Here is a 19,713-nt window from a genome sequence, read left to right on the forward strand (position 1 = left end):
ATGCATTCCATGTAAACTGTATGTTCAGAATAATTTTGGCATTTGTGGTGCTTAACTTCTAGATAATTATGTTTTCCATAAGCACTTCATTTTCTTTTCACATCTACTTACTCTTGCAATGTAGAAATCATGGTGATATCCTGAATGTTAAGGGAAATCTGCTTTCTCCAATGCATGTGTTACTCTAAAAAAAGTGGAATTTTTTTTACTTTTATATATGATCTGAGAAGAAGGGACATGGAAATTTATCTTCTTTGTAAACAAAAATATTATTCCTCATGTTGTTTGCCTCCATTGTGTTCACTGACAATTGTTACAACACTTTTCACATCAGCTAACCCATGCGGAGGACTGCATCCTGAATATAGTGATGATTTTTACAGGTTTATGGAGTGGTTTCCTGTTAAACATTTAGGACAGATGTATTGTTATTTTAGGTATTGTCATGTTTTAAACCCAGCACCACACAGCTGCTCATTCTACTGCAGTCAAAACCAGCCCAGGTGTAAGAAATGGTATCAAAAGATGGGATCAATATATGCATGACTGTACAAATGCTATTTATTGTCAACCTTGAAAGTTGTGTAGAAGCTTCCTCAGTAGATGGAGGTTATGTGTTTTGAACAACTCCACTGAGGTGCAGATGGCAGCTCTGGATGGACTTCCTTTGCAAGACTGTCCTTGCATGGGACACATTGAGGAGAGGATTTGGCTCCCACAGAGAAACTACCAAGGACTGCAGAGCCATCTGCACCTCATAAAAAATAACTTTTTTATACTCAAAGTGCATAATTTCTTTTGTTGAAAATTTTCACTGCCTTCTTCTGCCTTCTGTGTCTTGTGCTAGGATCTAGCACATAATTTGGGGGTTTGTTCCTTGATCAAATTGTGGTTAGTTTTACAGAGATTTACTTCTTCCCTGCCATTTTAGGGTGAGTTACGCCGCTCTGCAAGCAGATTTGAGACTTTGAGCATCCATTATTCAGATAGGTGATGTCGGTATTCAGAGCTCGTTTGCTGACTGCAGTTAGGGGTCAAGAGGCTGCAATAAAACTGCAGTGGAAGTTAGATAAAGCTTGTTTCTTGGCTGTGCTCTGGCAGGCTGTGAACTGTGTCTCACCTGGCTCTGCTCAGGAGGGACTGCTCAGCTCTGCTGGCGGCGCTGGGCTGCCTTGCACTGCCCGTGTGCTTTTCAAGTCAGACAAGCTGATAGTGCCAGGCTGTGGACAAATTGCTTAGGGCACATACTCAGTATTTACATAACTGCTGTCTCATTATTGTTATGAAGTGCAGGGCTAACAATATGTGTGCAATTGAAGGTGACATTTTGTGACGCTAATGGGGTAGAACTATGATCTCTTTGCGGACTTAACTCCCGTCAGCTTCAGCAGGAAGCCCAGGGTTTGAAAAAAACAGGTGAAACCCAGATTTCAGAAAAGTCACAGAAAGTTACTGTTAGCTCCAAGCTGGTGAAAGGACAGGTGAACACATTCTTAGTGTAGACAGTATAATTTAAATACTACTGAATCAAATTCAAATAGAAAGTGTTTAAGTAATCTCTTTCTAAATTTGCATTTGTCCACATATGCAAGTTTAACTAAACCAGAAAAGAAAATTGAAGAATAAATCTTAAATTTCTTTTTTTTTATGATTTTCCTTAAACAAGCAACAGAAGTGATCAAAACTTATTTCTGTGTCTACATCTGAAAATCAATTTGTGAGACATCTTCATTACAGTTTACACTTTATAATTGAAATTTTATTTTCTCTTACTTTTTTTCTATAGAAGCATTAGTTCTCAAGAGCTTTTCAATACAAGAATATAGTGATGGATTGGTTTAGCACCCATATTTCTTGTAGAATATGTTAATTAATTTTTAATTACATTAATTTTACTACAGGAGTCTTTTTTTATTTGGTCTAATATCACTGGTGCTAATAGAAGAAAAACTGAAAAAAATAAAAACATTTGAAACTCCCTTGTAATGATAATATTTTTAAGGAATCAGATTTTTTTTGCTAGGGTTTCAGGAGATTCAGCTCTAAGTGCGGGCATGCAATGTTAGCATGGCTGTCTGTAGTAACCAGAGTATTTATCTGGTTTCTGACTGTCATCCCTGAAGTGTCACTACATAACTAGGTGAACATTAAACTTGGTCATTTGCTGTGATCCCATTTATTGTTTCTCTTATTGTTTAAGTCAGGTTGTGACAGAGAAATCTCAGCTGTGGAAAGAGTTAAGGACACCTCAAGACGGGTGATACATGAACATTGTTGATAAGAATTGAAGTGACGAAGTACCATGTTAAAGAAAGCATTTATGCTTCATGCAGTATCCTTAACATGTGGTTAGATTTCACCTTGCACATGTACTTTATGTGCTTTCTTCCCTGACAGTTCTAGGGAGCCACATCAAAGAAGTGAAAAATGAGTTTTTTCTGCTTTAGGTTGCTGTTTGCCATTCTTAATGGAATCAAAATGATCATGAGGGTCTCTCCTCTCTAAGCAAGCACTGCTTTCACTTGTGCCATCATTCCTGAGAGTCTGGCTGTCTCAAAATTGCTTGTAAAAATTGAGTGTAATGGGTTAAAGTACCCATTATGAGCCTAAAGAGCTCATGTTTCTTCACTTCATCTTGAAAACTGGGAATACCTTTTCCAATGATCCAGTTAGTTCTCAGAAATGTTCTAGGAGTGCGTTTTGGCTTTCATTAGCCATTGAAATAATTCTAGCCATGCATTGATTAGTGGATTATTGGAACACTTGGGTTTTGCGAGCTGTTAAAAGTCTGTAAGGTTATATCAGTATGGTCCTTTCAGTGTGGTCAAACTGTTTGAAACTGGAGCGTTCTTGTCAAAGTGAATGTCGTGTGTGGGGTCAGTAGCAGCTCTCAGTACTGGAATATTCCAGTGACTGATGTACTCTAAAACTTTCTCAGGGATCATGGACCTAATCTTTGTTGTTCAGCTGAAGCACCTTTGGGAAGTAGTATTGACTTCATCAAGTAGAATTTAAGGTGCTCCTTTGTGGCCAGTTTAGTCCTCGGTGGTCCCACACAAGTCAGTAGCTCTCACTTGCCTTTAGAGGTTTTTCTTTCTGAAAGAAAGTAGATACACTTAATAATTTTAAAGGATTTTTTCTTCACAGGAATATATAGTTGTGACATAACCCTTTAACTTTTCTCATGTTCATACCTTGGCATGGTACCTTCTGGAGTCCATGTCATTGTTGTGTTTGAAAGTTTGCCCAGAGGGATCATTATGCTTGAATGCAATTAATACATTATTCTCTACTTTGAGTTAGTGTTTTTCTTTTTATACTTTCTTAAAGCGTGTTACCTTATCATCATTTTAATTCCACTTTTTACCTTAAATGGAATAAAAAACTGTGTGGTGAAAACAAGCTTTTACAAAGGAAACAGAAAACAAGCAATAAGAGATTCCTGAGTTTCTTTCTTAGTGTACACATACTCATATCTTCACATTCCTTGTCTATCTGGAAAGAATTAATTGAATAAGTAATCCTCTAAGTACATTTTTTATTCTGATAATGAGGAGGGTTGCAGCATTTAAAATGTTGAATGTATGTTTGATTGTGTTAATTCAACATTTCTCTTTCAGGAAATTCAAGATCTTATCAGCAGTGGATGCATACAGTGAAGGTAAAAACTTGGTTAAGTAATTATACTGGCCACCTTGTCCATTAGGTCTCAGTCCTTTTCCCTACTTCTGTGTAATGGTAAAAGTTTGTTTATTTGTGAGAAAGATGTAAGTACATTCTGTAAGAAATACCAAGTCATAGTATTTGCAAAAATTGTTTGAGTTTTTAAATTGAAGAATTAAAAAAAATTCCCATACACAAAACAAATGCCAAAATGCATAAGGTTTTATGTCTGTATAGTCAAAGATTTCGTTGCTTTCTGTATCATGCTGCATTCCACGGCTCTGAATTAGGTGTGACAATTTGATATGAAGCTTATCCCTTCTAGTAAATAGCAATTTTGTTAATATGGATTTGTGCAATTCGACTAGCAGAAGACCCTTGGTATAACCTTGTTATTCTGCAGCATTAATAAAATACATTATTTTAGATTAAGAGAATTCTTGTTTGATTAAATGAGATAGTTCTTCCTGTCAGGTCAAAGTTTTTTTAGTTGCATAATAAATATGATAAGAACACATGAAAAATAGCCTAACTTCTGAATTGATTTTGAAATGGTAAAAGTGAATGAAGACTGAAAATCCATCATTCTGTTGGAGTACCTTGATAAATGTGTCAGCTGTGGAATGACGTACTGTAACCCTTGTGTAGCTGCAGACAGCAGGCTGGGGAGGAAACACAGCTGTGCTTGCTCTTACCCATTTCAAAGGAGGGTTTTTACTTCTTCACAGCACACTGTTTATTTTTCCTTGCTGTTGTCTTAAGGTTTGCCTTGTGTTAAAATGTTACTAAAATACATTTTTTGTGTATTTCAGAAAGGCGGTGCACTCATCAACACAGCAATGACCAAAGCCACTCCGGCTGTGAAAACAGCATATAAATTTGTAAGATCATCTATTTCAAATAAATAATACATCAAAATACTGCAATTTCTGACAACCTCTTATTCTCTCTGAATGCTGAAAAACCTCAGCATTTTATAAAAAAATTGCAAAAAAATACTTCAGCCTGTAGAAAGTACAGCCTGAGCTTCATTTGTTTTCTCATATAGCGGTAGGATTTAGAGTTGTTTCGGGGTCTTCTAGAGAGCTTGTACATAAAAATAGACTTTATCAAAGCATCGGTGTGCTGGTTTTCTTTCAGTCCTCATACACGCTAGAAGCTTATTTGAATATCATTTGGGTATTTGATACACAGCTGTAATTTCACTTTGACAGTAAGTGCTGCACTATTGAGATGTGGTAAAGCATCAGTAATGTGTGCAGCAAATCATCTGCTCCTTTTTAAAATGATAGTGGAATACTCATGTTTAACTGGGTTTAATGCTTATAGTTTTAATCTTAAAAGATCTTGTTTTTCAAAGACTGCCTACCCCATGATGCATGTGAGATTATACTGTATTATGCAGTATGGTAAAACAGCATTAGAAAAAAATGAACTGAGAAGTGTTTTAAAGTTGCTTTTATAATACAGAGGAAAAGATTTTTGGCTTCCTTTTTGCTTTTCCAAATGTTGCACTAGCTGGATGCGTTATAAATAATCTTGAATAAATAAGTAAATCAGTGTGTACTGGAGTATTTTAAGTAAAGTTTTCAAACAGAATTTTTAATTTTACATCACTTTAAAAACACAGTGGTTGTGGAAAGAAACAGGTAAATAAATGAAATGTACTTCATGTTCATGGACTCATTTATAATTTAAAAAATGGTTCATCTGCAAATTATTATTCTTCATTTGCACTATCTTAGACTGTGGTTCAGCCTTCAATTTTGATAATTATGTCCTTGATAGTAAAGGTTCTTCAAAGTGAACCTCTGTATATGCCAGAAAACTACAGTAAACTTCTGAGGATCGTTATATATATGATACCCATATTTCTACCCCATTTAATTACTTACATTGTTGTCCTTTATGGAGCCTACTACCAGAGGACTGAAATAAGCATTTCCTAATTGCCGCATAACTGATTGGGAGCTTTGAGTAATGTCATTGGTACCATCCCTCAGAGTTAGAACAGAGCACTCCAAAATTCATCCAAATGCTGTGAGCAGGATCTGGGAAGTTTAAAGTGGCTTTCAGGTTAGCATCTGGTACATGGCACCCCATCGTGCTCTTACTGAGCTTATGGATGTATGATTTAAGGATCAAAAAGACTCTATGACCTCCTGCTTCAAGAATTTTTTTTCTGAATTTCCATGTACAAAAAACTACAGAAAAATAGACGGCTTTTAGATATCTGTGCCCTTGAATGTATTTTAAAATCCTTGTTTTCAATACAACCTTGAAAACTTTTGTAGTTTTTTCCCATATTTTTGTAGGAAAGACAACTTTTTTCTGTTAGGGTTTTTGGTGTTATACCCCCATCTTTTATTTTGTTTCCTTCTACCCCCTTCTCTCTCTCTCTCCCTCTGTCTCATTTTTTTAGCCTAACAACATGGTATTCCATATTGATAATTCCTTTCTGTATTGAAGAATATTCTTGCTGTTTTCTATCCAACAATGATTCTTGTCTCTTTTAATGCATACAGAATTCTCCCCTAAATAGCAGCGCTGTGCTGTTCAGCAACACTGGGCAAAATCTCCATCTGCATATGAAATCACTTCATTTCTCTTAAGGTTGATGTTGCCCTGCAAGTTGCCAGACTGGAACACTATAGCAGTCATCTTAAAAATCTTAACATTTTTCAACATGCTTTATTGCTAAAATACCCTTTCAAATCGAAAGGAGCATTTCAAATAAAGGAGTTATGTAAATGACCATTCTTAGCCTGTCCCTAGTAATAATGGAGAAATCTTGAGTATGTAGGTTTTCCTAGCAGTGGCATGGATGTACTGAAAAAAAATTCATACATTTGTGGAGAAAGCATGAATATAAAAAATACATTGGCAGTGTTTGAAATTTGTGATAAAGACTATTGCCCTTTTCTGTATCACCAGGTGTTTAAAAAAAAGGCAAAATAAGTATGGCATCATAAGGCATGTTCTGTGACTACAGCCAGTGTCCTGCAGAGCAATTTAAGTACTTTTATTTCTCCAGGCAAAAAACCAGGCGAGGCAAGGAATAAAAGAAGTGAAGAGTAAGTTAAAACATAAGGTATGTAGGACACTATATTTACTTTCTTACACTGCTTCCTGTACAGTTTGAAGCTTATACTTTACAAATCACATGAGATTTGTGTTTTTAATGACTTTTGAAATATGCTTAGCCCTTTGTTCAACAATACATTTTTCATAACGAGCCCTCTGGCAACTATCTGTCATTCTATGCATCCACTGAATAATCTCTTTATTGTTTGCATATTTTATCATAGAACAACAGAGGTCTTCAAAGATACATTAAGAGGATGTATGTTTTCATAAAGTTGATTGCTTTGATATCACAATCAAAGCCTTTGCTTCAAGCTGAGAATTTGAGAAGGGAGAGTCTTGCAGTACACTGTATTTCAGGAGGTGCAGTTGTCCAGTTTTAGTTCCATAAGATACATGAACAATAGCAGTGTTTCAAGATGAATGAGTAGTTTCATTTTGTAAAAGCAGCCTCACAAACTCAGAGTAGATGGTTTAGGCATTTTGCAGCTGCTTTTCCCATTTGGAATTTTGCTTCCATGTAAGATCTTTTTGTACAGAGAAGGAACCATTTTTTGGATACCTATTACGCTATTTTAACAAAAATTTCAAAAACATTTGAACAATTCAACTTTTAAATGACCATGCTGGTAATCTGGCGTTTTGAAAAGTTAAATTTGCCTTTCTTACTACAGATGGTATTTTCATGACAGTAATAGATTGTGGCAAGATAATTTTGAATGCATTCTGCATGCATAATATGGAGGGTGTGTTTGCAGATAATGATTATAAATAAAGGAATTTAAATCTGTTTTGTTGCATAGGAGAGTGAGGAAGAGTGTGGAACATGCAGTGCTGGTGCAGTACAGACTGTTCCTGTCTACACATCGCATCCTGAGAAAAGAACAAGCTCAGAAAAACGAAGACTGGCACAGGTAAGACACCTGAAACTTCTATTTGTATTCATATACATATAGGGAAAAATTTTCACTGCTTACAGTAGCGTGTCTGTGAATCTGTTTCCAAGATGATTTTCCTATGTTTGGATAGCGTGACTAAAAGGCTATGTTTAGAGAAATACTGCTACACTGCTTGTGTGGAGAAAAAAAATGCTATGTGTGTTTCATCCCTGTTGAGAGGGGAAGGAACAGGAGATCTGTAAGTATGGATCTGAGATTTAATTCTTAAATACTGGTTTTGAGAAAGATTAATACATATCTATGAATAGACCAGAATGTATTTTTTTGAGAAGCCTATCTCATTTATTTTAAGGCATATTAATTTTGTGTTTCTAATAAATTGTTTTGGCAGTCATATGGCCTTTAACCTTGCTCAGATAGTTGTGATTTATTATTTTGTTAATAAGTCAGCTAGTTCATGCAGTGCTAATGTCTTGGTTTTTGTTTTCTAATCCTTTCTAGTCTAGATTTGAAGTAACAGGTGTAGTGTCTCAACTTTGGCAAGTGTTTTAATGTTTTCAGATCCATTTTGACAGTTTCATTTCAAAAGTATAAACAAAGTAGGTTTTCTAACACATTTTTCTCCTACAAATATTTACCTGCATATGTATTATTTTTAATATACAGGGATTTATTTTTACGTTATATTGTTATTGCATGTTTTTAATATATGTGGATTTTTAATGCCTGTATCTTCCTAATATGAGAATTAAGTATATAAATTCAGTCCAACCAATATAGCAACATTTATTTTTGCTCTAGATACTGCAATAATAAAAATCTGGGTTTTCTATTTAATCTATTTGATTTTGAATTAGTTTTTATCAGTAGTAAATACAAAGTTTCTGGAATACAATTTAGAACTGATGCAGATGATTGCTAAATGATGGTGAAATTGTACATTAGTATTAAGTCATTATTTTAAGTAGGGTTATAGATAATACAAAGACTTTCTGCTTCACTGATATGGTAGTGCTGCCTATTGTTATGTACAGGAGTCTAGGGATACAAAGGAGTATAATTCACCTTGGTACAATTAAAGATTTCTTTTGAAGGCTTGTGTTCAGACAGAACAATTGAACTTTTCTGTGTTTTTGTGTTTGTCCAACTGTACAGTGCTAAATCCTGTAACCATTGCTGTTTCTACCAGTTGTTCTTTAGCTTTGCAAACAAGGCAGGAGTGCAGATGTGTGCCTGGCTTTGTTTCCATGCATCCATACACATATGTTAACGGATGGATATGCACACGGACACACACGTGTTTGTGTGGGGTGAATTTACCAACAAAGCTGGGAACTGGGAGCCTCCCAGTTTTGCCCTGCTCCAAACCAAAGGTGTCTTCTCCCCAGCTCTTGTCCCAAATGTCACATGAACCCAGTGTGCAGGAAGGGGCACATGGGGATTGCCCTCCAAGAACTCCTTCACCTCTCACTCATTCAATTCTCTTTTTCCTCCTCCCCAAAAACTACCAATCCAAAGGACTTCTGAAAAATAAGTCTGCTGTTGCTACTCTTGTTTTTATTTTTGGTCTTGGTGTTTGAATAAGATAACATAAATTCTTTATTAATAAGTGGTGATTTTAAAGTTTACATCCAAATAAGAATATATGTTAATATTCACAGTGCACGTGTATGAGAGACCATGTTTGATCTAGTACTGAATCTGCTGTTTGAAAGAAGTGAAATTCAGTGTGCTGTTGTCAGATTTAATCCTTTTTCTGGTAGTCTTTATCCTGCAAATGAAATTCTTCACCCAGATCTCTAAAATTATCTTCACCAGTGCCTATATCAGTAGAAGGCTAGTGCTAATGTGGAGTTCAGGCAATTTGATACACATTTAAAGTAAGGACCAAATACTGATTGAGTTGTTACATTGATGTACTGTAATACCCACCCCAAACCTAGATAAACAATGAATAAGAGAGAGCAATTGCTTTTAATTGTCATCCTGCTTCCAAAATAGAGGCACCTCTGCACTTTATTACTATCTCTCCATACTGAAACATTTAGAAAACTGTAAATACAAAGAATTTGGTGTCATGTTTTATGTTCCATCAGAAGTATGCATTGAGCTTTTCCTTCTCCATTTCTTGGAAACAGTTAAATACTAAGAGTTACCTGAGATGCTGTAAAACATACTTTGAAAAGTTATGTTAGATATGAAAGTTTGCTTTACTGAAAGAGATAATTTTAAAAATTCATTCATAACAGGATTTGAGCGTCTGAGAGGATGTTTCCTTTACAATAGGAAGTGAGTCTGCTTTTATGCCAGCAAGCAGGAGTTTCTATATGGGTCTGTTAATTAGTATGGTTATTTCCTGTTTTGTTGATGAGGCTTTAATAAATGTCAAGGGTACAGCCATGAAGATCTCCCAATTAGGCTTTGCGTTTGTAAAACCCAGCCCCTTTGCTTTTGTGTGAGGATGACAGTTCCAACTGCAGCCTCAGCCTAACAGGGCTCAAGGGAAAGGATACTTCTCTGGTTTTATTGAAAACACAGCCAGTTTGGCCCAGGGAGAATACCAGCACTGGTCACAGTGCAGAGCCATTTTTAACAATGAATATTTACTAAGCTTTATCACTGCTGTCATAGTGGCTTTATTGTATTTTTTCTTTTCCAGATTGGCAATAGGCTTAAGAAAAATCAGCAGTAAATTTAAAAAAAAAATTCTAGCATCTAAAATAGCTGTCAAAACCTAACCAGAGGATAAATAATTAAATGTGTTATTGCAAACTGAAGTGCTCGGCTTGCCCTCCTATAATTTGCATTTTGAAAGTGTTTCCTAAAAGCTGGAGCTGAGGGGAGTGCACTGGTTGGTGCCCGCGTGCGTGTGCGCACAATTAATCCGTGCCCAGACGAGCCGTTCCCTCTCTGCAGTGTTCATCTGAGCTTGCTCCTGCTCAGGTTCGCTGTTCTAGGCTCTTCAGACATGTGTGAGCTTAGCTATATTGCAAGTCAACATTAACAGATGGATTGCCCTAAGCAAGGGAAAACCACAACAACAAAATCTAGTGAAAGTGGAGGATTGAAGCTTTTTATTGTTAAGCCTTATTAAAACCTTGGCATGTGCACTGCTGTTAACTGTTTCATGCCTAGAGCTAATAATGTGTCTCGGATATGTTTCATCTCTTACATTAATTAGGAATGTAGAAGATACAAGAAATCACCAGCTAAAATTTTTGAAATAGGAATTAATGCAAGCATGAGATTGCTTAGGCTCTATTTGCAGTATCATGTGAGTGAAACCACTGAGTTCCTTTAACTATTGATGAGCGAGGTACAGCAGGGCATGTTTTAGACTATGGAGCATTCAGTGTTTGCATAATCTCTTTTAATTCTGTGCTCCCAGGTAATGCAGATTTCTGGGTACACAGGGACCTAAATGCAGTAGGAGCTCTGTATAATTGTTCCAAATTAATATATAATTAAAAAGAGAGCATGTTTATTATGATCCTGCTTTGAATGCCAGGAAGATTTGTTTGATTTCCTGAATGTGATCTTTGTAATTTTACTATTATATCAGGTGTTGGGGTAGCTTATTGAAAATGGACCATGTCAGGATCTCAACAGTCATAATGTATTTCATGGCAAATAAAACACTCTGGACGATTAGCAGAATACCAAATAAGAACTACCAGTTCCCTTTGCAGTTATTAAATTAGCAATGCTCCTTGTCTCTCAGAAAATGTATGTTCTACCTGTACCTTTAGGCACCTACTACTTTCCATCTGTAATGGAAATAGGCATGTGGATTCTAAGGGTGGATTTACCAATCACTGTGTCTCAGTTTTAAATGTTCCTGTATTGAAGATACCAAGTGAACTACTCACCATGACTTTGCAGAATCCAAATAGAGTGTCTAAGAAGCTTTTTAAAACACTTCTAATAAAAATCAAGTTAGACAAAACTTTTTTCTTGGTGTTCTCAAAGAGAAGAGAGTTTTTTATATTTTTTCTTTCTTTCTTTCCTTTTTTAAAGCGTATTGCAAATGGAGCTTTTTCACTTTTACTGAAGTATGTCCTAGAGACTATACAATATATAATTCAGCTTGCAGTAGGTGTGCTTGGCATCTGTTCAACAAACCCAGCAAGTGTCAGGCAGGAAGATGTGTTCAGAATAACCTTACCTTCAGTGCCCCATTTATCAATATCCCTACAATGACCAGTAAAATAAATGACATAATCATTAGCTACAAAGGACTTCTAGTAACTGATTACTCTCCTAACCTGAAAAAGGTGATGACAGTGGCTATTCTGAAGAGAGGGCTATTCTGAAGAGTTTATTCTTTTTCCTGAAAAATAACAGAGGAGATTGTGATAATGTAGTGCTGAATATACATATTCAGTATAAGATGACTGAATGTCTTTTAGAAAAATATCCACAGTCAGTCCCACAATGATTTCAGAAACATAAATCTGATTAAGTACATTTACCTGTATTTGTATTCAGACGATGTGCTTGAGATCACATCTATGACTACCAACCACAAATAACACTGATTCTGTTGCTGGAGGTTTCTTCCACGCTCATTGACTGAAATATTATAAATTGAAAGATGTCATAAACAGTACGAGCTAGTTTTTAATGTAAATCACATTTTGCTTCTGTAAAATACAGTTTTGAAGTAAACATCAGTTGATCAGTAAATTCTGTTTCTTTAGCTAATGTGGTGTAATGTGAAAATATTGAAGTTATCATTAGCTTCCTTTAATTTGGAGAAAAATCTTTTGTCTTATTGTGTCAAGTAAGATCTCTTCATTCTGCAAAACAGTCAGATTTCCTTTTAATTAAAAATGAAAAAGCTAGGCAGCCAAAATTCAAATTGCAGATTACGAGAGTGCCCTCTCGTGGCTCCTGTTCCTTTCCAAAGTGGCAGAGCACCAGGGATCCTCTGCCTGTGCAAGCCTTGCCTGCTGCAGTGGAGACCTCTTAAAATCAAGGGGTACTTCCTTTATTTGTGTTAAGTGAAATTGTCCCTGGGTTTTGTGCAAATTAAGCGTTTACCTGCTTTTGTGTATCATGCATGATACTATTTTCAGGAATAGGGAATAGAGGCTCCCAAGCAGTGATATAATTACAAGATTGCAGAAACCTGTCCCTGCTTCCCACTAAACAGGGACAGTGACTGTCCTCACCAGAGCTGTGCTGTTTGGTCTGCACCCATAAACCACTGTCAGCCTTGTGGCTGCTGTTTTTGGAGTTTTGCTGTAAAAATCACTTGAGAAATCTCTTCACTAATTACCTTGATTCCAATTTAATTTAACAAAAAGTAGATGGGGTCAGGAAGTGGCTCTGGAATTTTTTTTTCACCCTGTGGAATGCTTGCTTTTTCAGGGCAAAGTCATCAGCATATCTACCTCTGATTTATCCTACTAAAAGTAAAATTTATACAAGCAAAAAGTTTGCAGATACTTTTCCTGGCTATTGTAGCCCCCCCCTCTTTAAGTTTTATAATAAATAGAAATGCAGCCTTTCAGAGGGTCTGTCTTCTGCAAACAAATGAACCATACTGGTATGTGTAGCACTGTTTCCTTTCTCTGAAGGATCTCAGAGAAAAATGGTCTTGCAGAGTATCTTCAAACTGGGTGAGCCTTTCTATCCTCAGAATTTAATTGAAATAACCAGATTAAGTTTTTCATCAGGAGAATTTATCAACATCTTAATGTTGCAGTAGTATCTTTATTTTCTTTTGCTGTGTATCTTCTGTTTTCCACAAGTCAGAGTTTTGCTCCACTAAATCAGGGGGCCAGGAGAGCCATCAGACAACAGTTGGAACCTGTGTGCTGACTTCCGTGTTGCTTTTGCCTTCTGGCTTGAAGGTTTGAAGAGCACCACTTTATATCTAAAACTTCAGCTCTAGTACTCTGTTCTGTAACGTTTTCTTCCTCTCTATATTCCTAAGAATGAAAAAAAAAAAAAAAAGAAGTTCAATTAATGAAAAAAGTTTGTCTGGAGGCAAAAGGATGGAGAAATAGAAGAAACAGGAAAATCCTTTCCTGCAGGGATCTCAGCATCTCTGAATGTGAGAGTCCAGATTCAGCCTGTCTAATTTTAGATACTGCTGAAATGCTGCAGTTAGCAGCAGTGCTGCCTTAGGCTCTTTCTGCAGTAAGTGGAGAGAGGCGCATGACTGAAGGGCAGCTCAGCCCACCTAGAATCCTGATTGCATCCTGATGATGCCTCTGTCTTGCTTCTAATTGTCTAATTTGGGCCCAAAAATAGCTGAAATCAGTAACATCCAACTCCAAGTGCCAGCCAAACTCCACAGCACCTTGCAGAGAAAGATCTTATTTGTTGAGCAGAAGACCCCTACTGGTGTCAGACAGGAGGAGGGACTCCTCCTTGGTAATTCTTCTGTTTGGAATCCCTAGACAGTGTAGAAATGTGCTTAGAGTCAGTATTTCCAAGGCACAGTCTTTTTTTCCTTGCAAATGTGATTAGTCTGTTTTCCAGCTTCCTATGGCACTTCCCTCAAACAGGATCTTCCACAGTCCATTGGTCTGATGGACAGGGCTGGTGCTGCTGAGGTCTGGAGGTGTAGGGTGTTTGTGTTTACCGTCACTTCCACGTTGTACATTTTAATGTATGTATTTTTGATAGGTTTTCCTCTGAGAAAGTCACACATGATCAGCAACTGGTGCTCTCAGCAGTGATTGTAGCGTGAGGCAGTTCTGCTGATGTAAGGGTATGATGCACATTTTACCCAAAAGATCAGTTTAACCAGTAGTCTCTCTTTTATCTGCTTAGGAATTGTATAAAATAGCACATTTCAGCCAGATAAACTGGATTTACAACTGTCCTGGTTCACTAAAGTCCCACACTATGCACCTGAGTTACTTCCAGGTCTCTTGACTTTCTTGATACCTCAAATCCACGTTCCTTTTTCTGGTTTTGTTCATATTAACATTTGTATGGCTTTGGACACTTAGTTTTTCTTTTCTGACAAACATTATCTCTTATCTTCCTGCTCTTCTGTCCACTGTGACCATCTCAGCCCTCTATTCCATAATATTCTTTCCATCTAATCATTGAGCGGACATTAGGACATTAATCACCATCAGAAAAGGGAAAATAAGTGATATATTTCTCCATTCTTGTAACTGCAAATTCTGCCTGGTGAATCTGATTTGTAAAATCATGCACAAAAAATGAGCTGCTGGCTTTAGTTGTTGCAAATGGCACTGCAAATCTCCACATCCTATCTGAAAAGACTAACACTTGTGCTTGTTGCCAATGGAAGTGGAGGGATGGTGCACTCCCTGCAGCCAGAATGGTGTGTGGCTCAGTGCCACAGTGTATCATCAGCTGAAAACGGGAGGGGGTGCTAAGAATAGCCTCGGTGCCATTGAGAAAAGCAGGGTCTGGCTGTGGGGAGGTGGTGCCTCACTCTGGGCAGTGTGGGGCCTCAGGCTGATGTGGGACCTCAGACTTCCTGAGGATAAAAAGGGGCTGCAGTTCTGCAGGGAAAGTGGAAGGTTGCTTCTTGTTTTGGAGCAAAACAGAACTATTCTGAAAAAATATTTGTGGAAGCATGATTAATTGTTAAAAAGGAAAAGCAGCGTTACACAATTCTCAAATGATACCTGGGTTCAGGAGTCTAGCATGCATAAATGGGAGGGAGCTGAGAGCTTGTTCATTTTTCACCACAGTAATTCACCACAAAAGTAATTACATGTGCTATCTGTGACTAAGTATCTCAACAAATTTATCATCTGTACTTATAATAAATCCTACCTCAGCATAGGTATTAGGGTTTCCTATAACTGTACAATAGGCACTGGAGATCTCTGTGGCATTAAAGGGTACTTGGCGTTTCAAAGCACTGTGCCCACACCCATATTTCTGATAGTATCTATTTAATTTATATCCAAGACAGTTTTCTGATATCAGAGCATTCTTGATTAGAATCTGTACCTCTTTTCTGTCTCTGCTTTCCCTCTTCTTTCATCAGTCTCAGCTCAGGGGGAGTGTAATGAGGAGTACCTTCCTGTGAGCCATGGCTTTAGGTCACCGTGTTTAACCGGAAAGGAAGGCGACAAGTTGTGCTTTACTGGAAACTCTGATTGAAAGATCTTGTGCTTCCCTGCTGGATGGAGCCATAATTATGTCTGGGATTTGGTTGTAGAGGAAGATGGGTAAAATAAAATACTGAATCATAAATAACTGTGGGGTTTTTTTTTCCTCATGCTGAATGAATAATCTCTAAATTTTTAAGAAAAAGGAAGTAGTACTTCACAGATTTAAACCATGGTATATATATTTTTTTGAATCTTTAGATGTGTTGATGTATTGAGTAGCCAGTAAATGTGAAATTATATTTGTGCTGCCATTTATCAAAAGATTATTTGTTTTTCACTTTGAGTGTAATTAATAGCAGCAGCCTTGTTAAACTTCCTGCCTTAGTATCAATCAATACACACTCATTACCAAAAGCTGGACATCTGAAAGGTCTAGCATTATATAAAAAGCTGACATTTCAAAGATTGACTTTCATGCCCAATCAAGACTATAACCATCTTACATTTAAATCCTTTAGCATTCATGTATTTTGGCATTTTTATTCCAAACTAGTACATTTTGTGAGGCTACCAGCAAGCCGAAGAGAACAGTTTAAGGACTGACTCTCCCTTTATTTGGGTCTATTGTATTTATACTGTCAGCTCCTTTTCCTTATTTCAGTGATCAGCATTGGGTCAGGTCTGTATAGGCTGCAGACTACTTGCAGAAGGAGATTTTGAAGCAGGGCAGCAAGCAGAGAGGATGGATATGGTGAATACAGAAAGGATCTATAGCCTCACACCAGCTTGTGGAGAACATGAGCTTGTGTTTAAGTGTGCTCAGCTCTTACATTCCAAGCAAAATGAGAGATAAGAGATGCCATGTGCAGGAAGATGAGAGAAATTTGAAACAGCAAAAGCTGAATCCCTGTTCTTGTTATGATATAAAGTAAATACATTAAGTAATAGATTTAATATCTAAGCAGAACTGTTTGAAAGAAGCAAAACAACCAGGTACTTTAAAGAAGTTTGTTCCTTTATTTTATAGAAATAAACATGACAGCAGTCTATTAAGACTTTATAAAGTTCTGGTGCAGCAAGAAAGGACTGTTGCCATATCATTTCTTGTGGTAATAAATTTAAATGGTCTGGTTGTTATTAGAATGCTAATCAGGAAGGAAGCAGAAGTCTGTCCTTTTTTCATAAAGGGGTATAAAAAAGGTTACACACTTCAAAATGCAGAAAAGACAGAAATTAAAAGCTTAAATAACTGCAAACAGCAGGGTACGTCAGTAATGGAAGGACTTCTTAAATGACTCTGACAGCTTTTGCAGGTGCACATACTCTGTCACTTTGCCTAGTGGAGCATTGAAAAAGTTTTATGGCTCTCCTTTTGAAATTTATTAAGGGTTTCTTTCTTTCTTTTTCTTTGCGAAGTAGTCTGGACATACCCCTCCCTTGCAGTCGTTTTTATTACAGCTCCTAAAGGAAAGTCACCTATTCAAAAACATGTGTTGCTTGTTGTCTCTGTGGTTAGCTCACAGAGCTGTAAATGCTGGAGAAGGTTGTTATTTACTGCCAGATATTTTCCTTTCCTTCCCTTCCCCCATATCTTTTTCTTCATATGTAAATCCCATTTTATTTGATTTAGTTGTTGAAAGTCTCCCTGTGTAATTTTATAATATACCCCATATCATTTAAATTGGTAACAAAAATGTTTTTTCAAAGAGTTTGACCATCAGGAGCTAGGAGTCTTTGTTTTGGAGGGACGTTTTAGGTTTATTAACCTGTCTGTTACATTCCTTTATATGATTATTTGTGCTTTCACTAACACACTTGCATATTACTGTTCATAGATGTTCTGAGGGGCTACTGCAATGCCTGTGTTGTTTGCTGATTCTACTTAATTTTATTCAGCTCCTGTTTGTCAAAGACAGAACTTTTCTTCCTTTTTCCCCTTTTTTTCTTGAAGCTTGATATCTGTCCTCTTTGAAATATTATTTATTATTTCAAGAAATCAGCAAGTGTTACCTTGTAGAATTTTATTCCATTGGCAGAGTTAATTCCTCTACAGATAAACAAGTGTCAGTTTCCATTCTGTTTTCTGCAACTGCTCAACATTTTAAAAAATCTTCTTCCCTGCAAAATCTCATATTTATGTTAGTAGGAGTAAATGTGATGGCAACATCTAATTTTGATGCAAATTCAAAAGAAAATGAGAGAGGCAGACAGCATTTTGCCCTCCAGGAGCCAGTTACAGGTTAGAGCTTGAATTACAATAAATGTCATGTCAGAATTTTCTTGGGGAAGTGGTTACTTTCTAGCATTACCAAATCAAAGTATTTAAATTTTCCCAATGAAGATAAGTACTTAAAGCTGCAACTTTTAAACCAAAACCAGTGACTGTGCTTGTGACATGGATCAGTAAGATAACCAGTCACCAGTATCAGTTAACAGAGGGATTCGCTTCCCTGTACTTACAACAGGAGAATGATTATTTGCAACAGTGGGGGGAACAACACTATGAACTCACAAAAATATGAAGGAGTTAGAAACAGTTAGTTTCTCTGTATTCCATCCTATACCTTTTGTTCAGAATGAATCTTAGGTAGGGTTGTTTGATGGGTTGTAATACTCCAATAATTCTCTCATTTTCCGTCAACTATTAACTTGGTTTAACACATAAAGAACCATATGTTTCCTCTTTGAGGGCAAAGAACTGTGGAAAGTGTTATCAAAACTTGCTGCTTTAATTAAATTCTCTCTTGTTGAACAAGAAAAAATGTCTCAGTCTCTAAAGAGTGAATACTGAGACATTCCTCTAAATAATGGAGGGGTGGGGAGTTACAGAGAGCGTCCTGGTATTTGTAGAACACTGACAACATCTGTAATAGGTAACATACTGAAAACCTCACAGTACGAGATTTTCAAGCCCCTTGTGGTCTGAAATTAAGGCCATATTTCTTCCCCATCAGGGGCTGGTTGCAGGTTTAGGCATTTGGTGAACTGCGTGATAAGATGTGGGCAGTAGCACTTCTTACTTGCTTATGATTTTCCTCAGAGTTAGCTTATGCTGTTTTTCCTCTGCACAAGTTCCATCCATATGTCTTTAAATTATTAGTGGTTATCCAGGGTTCACAATATCTTCAGTGCATTGATTGCCAGTATAGTTAAACTTCCTATACAAAAGTTTTTGATACAAAACAAGTATGAGAGTTGTATAGTCCTTAAGACAATCACTTGCGAAGTACAAGTGATTAAAATTCCTGATTTAAATGTTCTGATCAGGATAGAGACTTTTTTTCCAATTATTGTGGAATTTTTTAGACTATTTTTGTTTGCTGAATAATAATGTGATGTAATAGGTGAGTATTCTGTACAGAAATGTGTGAATTTACAGCACACCAGCTCCACCATGCAAAGTCCTCTTGGGGTGCTCTGAGTGTGCACTGGGTTGGAATTAATTGTAATCCACAGTAAATTATCCTGCACAAAGGCATTCCTAGTGCAAAGTTCCTGAACTGGATATTATTTACTCTGCAGTCCTGTACAGCACCATAACATAAATGTAGCTTTATAAAGAGACTCTCAATTTTCTTTGTATTTGCTACTTCAAAAGTCAATTTTTCTTCATGCTCAATAGACCACATGAACCAAAGCTTGGCAAATATTTCTACCAGAAAGTACTAAACCACAGTGCTTTTTGTGATGTGCTTTCAAGAAAGGGTAGCTGGTAGACTTGAGTGATGCTTTTCCTCCAATATCCAGTCTTCTGCTAATGAATGCTTTGCAAAAATAATAAGGCACACCAGGCTTTGCATAAATAAGGAGGCCCTCCATAGGCCATGAAGAGAAATGGTTCTCTTTAATTGGTGGTGCTTGAGGACTTGGAGCAGCCTTTACAAGACTTGATCAATATGTGGTTTTTTTCAGCAAGCGTTCAGAAACCCTAATGAGTAAAGTGACAGCTGGTCTTCAAAGAAGTAATGCTGAAATAGAAAAAAATAAACAAAATTATAATGTTAATTGTC

The 19,713-nt window shown here is 36.8% G+C and overlaps 1 protein-coding gene across 2 annotated transcripts in view; it reads left to right on the plus strand.

The window, feature by feature from the left end:
* The window catches only part of DENND1B (DENN domain containing 1B), a 150,525-nt gene that overhangs the window by 120,935 nt on the left and 9,877 nt on the right, over nt 1-19,713 (plus strand). For both annotated transcript variants that reach the window (XM_030953026.1, XM_030953027.1), the window contains 4 exons: nt 3,621-3,661; nt 4,476-4,544; nt 6,698-6,754; nt 7,551-7,661. In XM_030953026.1, coding sequence (XP_030808886.1) covers nt 3,621-3,661; nt 4,476-4,544; nt 6,698-6,754; nt 7,551-7,661 — 278 coding nt within the window. The remainder of the gene's footprint in view (nt 1-3,620; nt 3,662-4,475; nt 4,545-6,697; nt 6,755-7,550; nt 7,662-19,713) is intronic.

Source organism: Camarhynchus parvulus, chromosome 8, assembly GCF_901933205.1.
Source record: "Camarhynchus parvulus chromosome 8, STF_HiC, whole genome shotgun sequence".
NCBI lineage: Eukaryota > Metazoa > Chordata > Aves > Passeriformes > Thraupidae > Camarhynchus > Camarhynchus parvulus.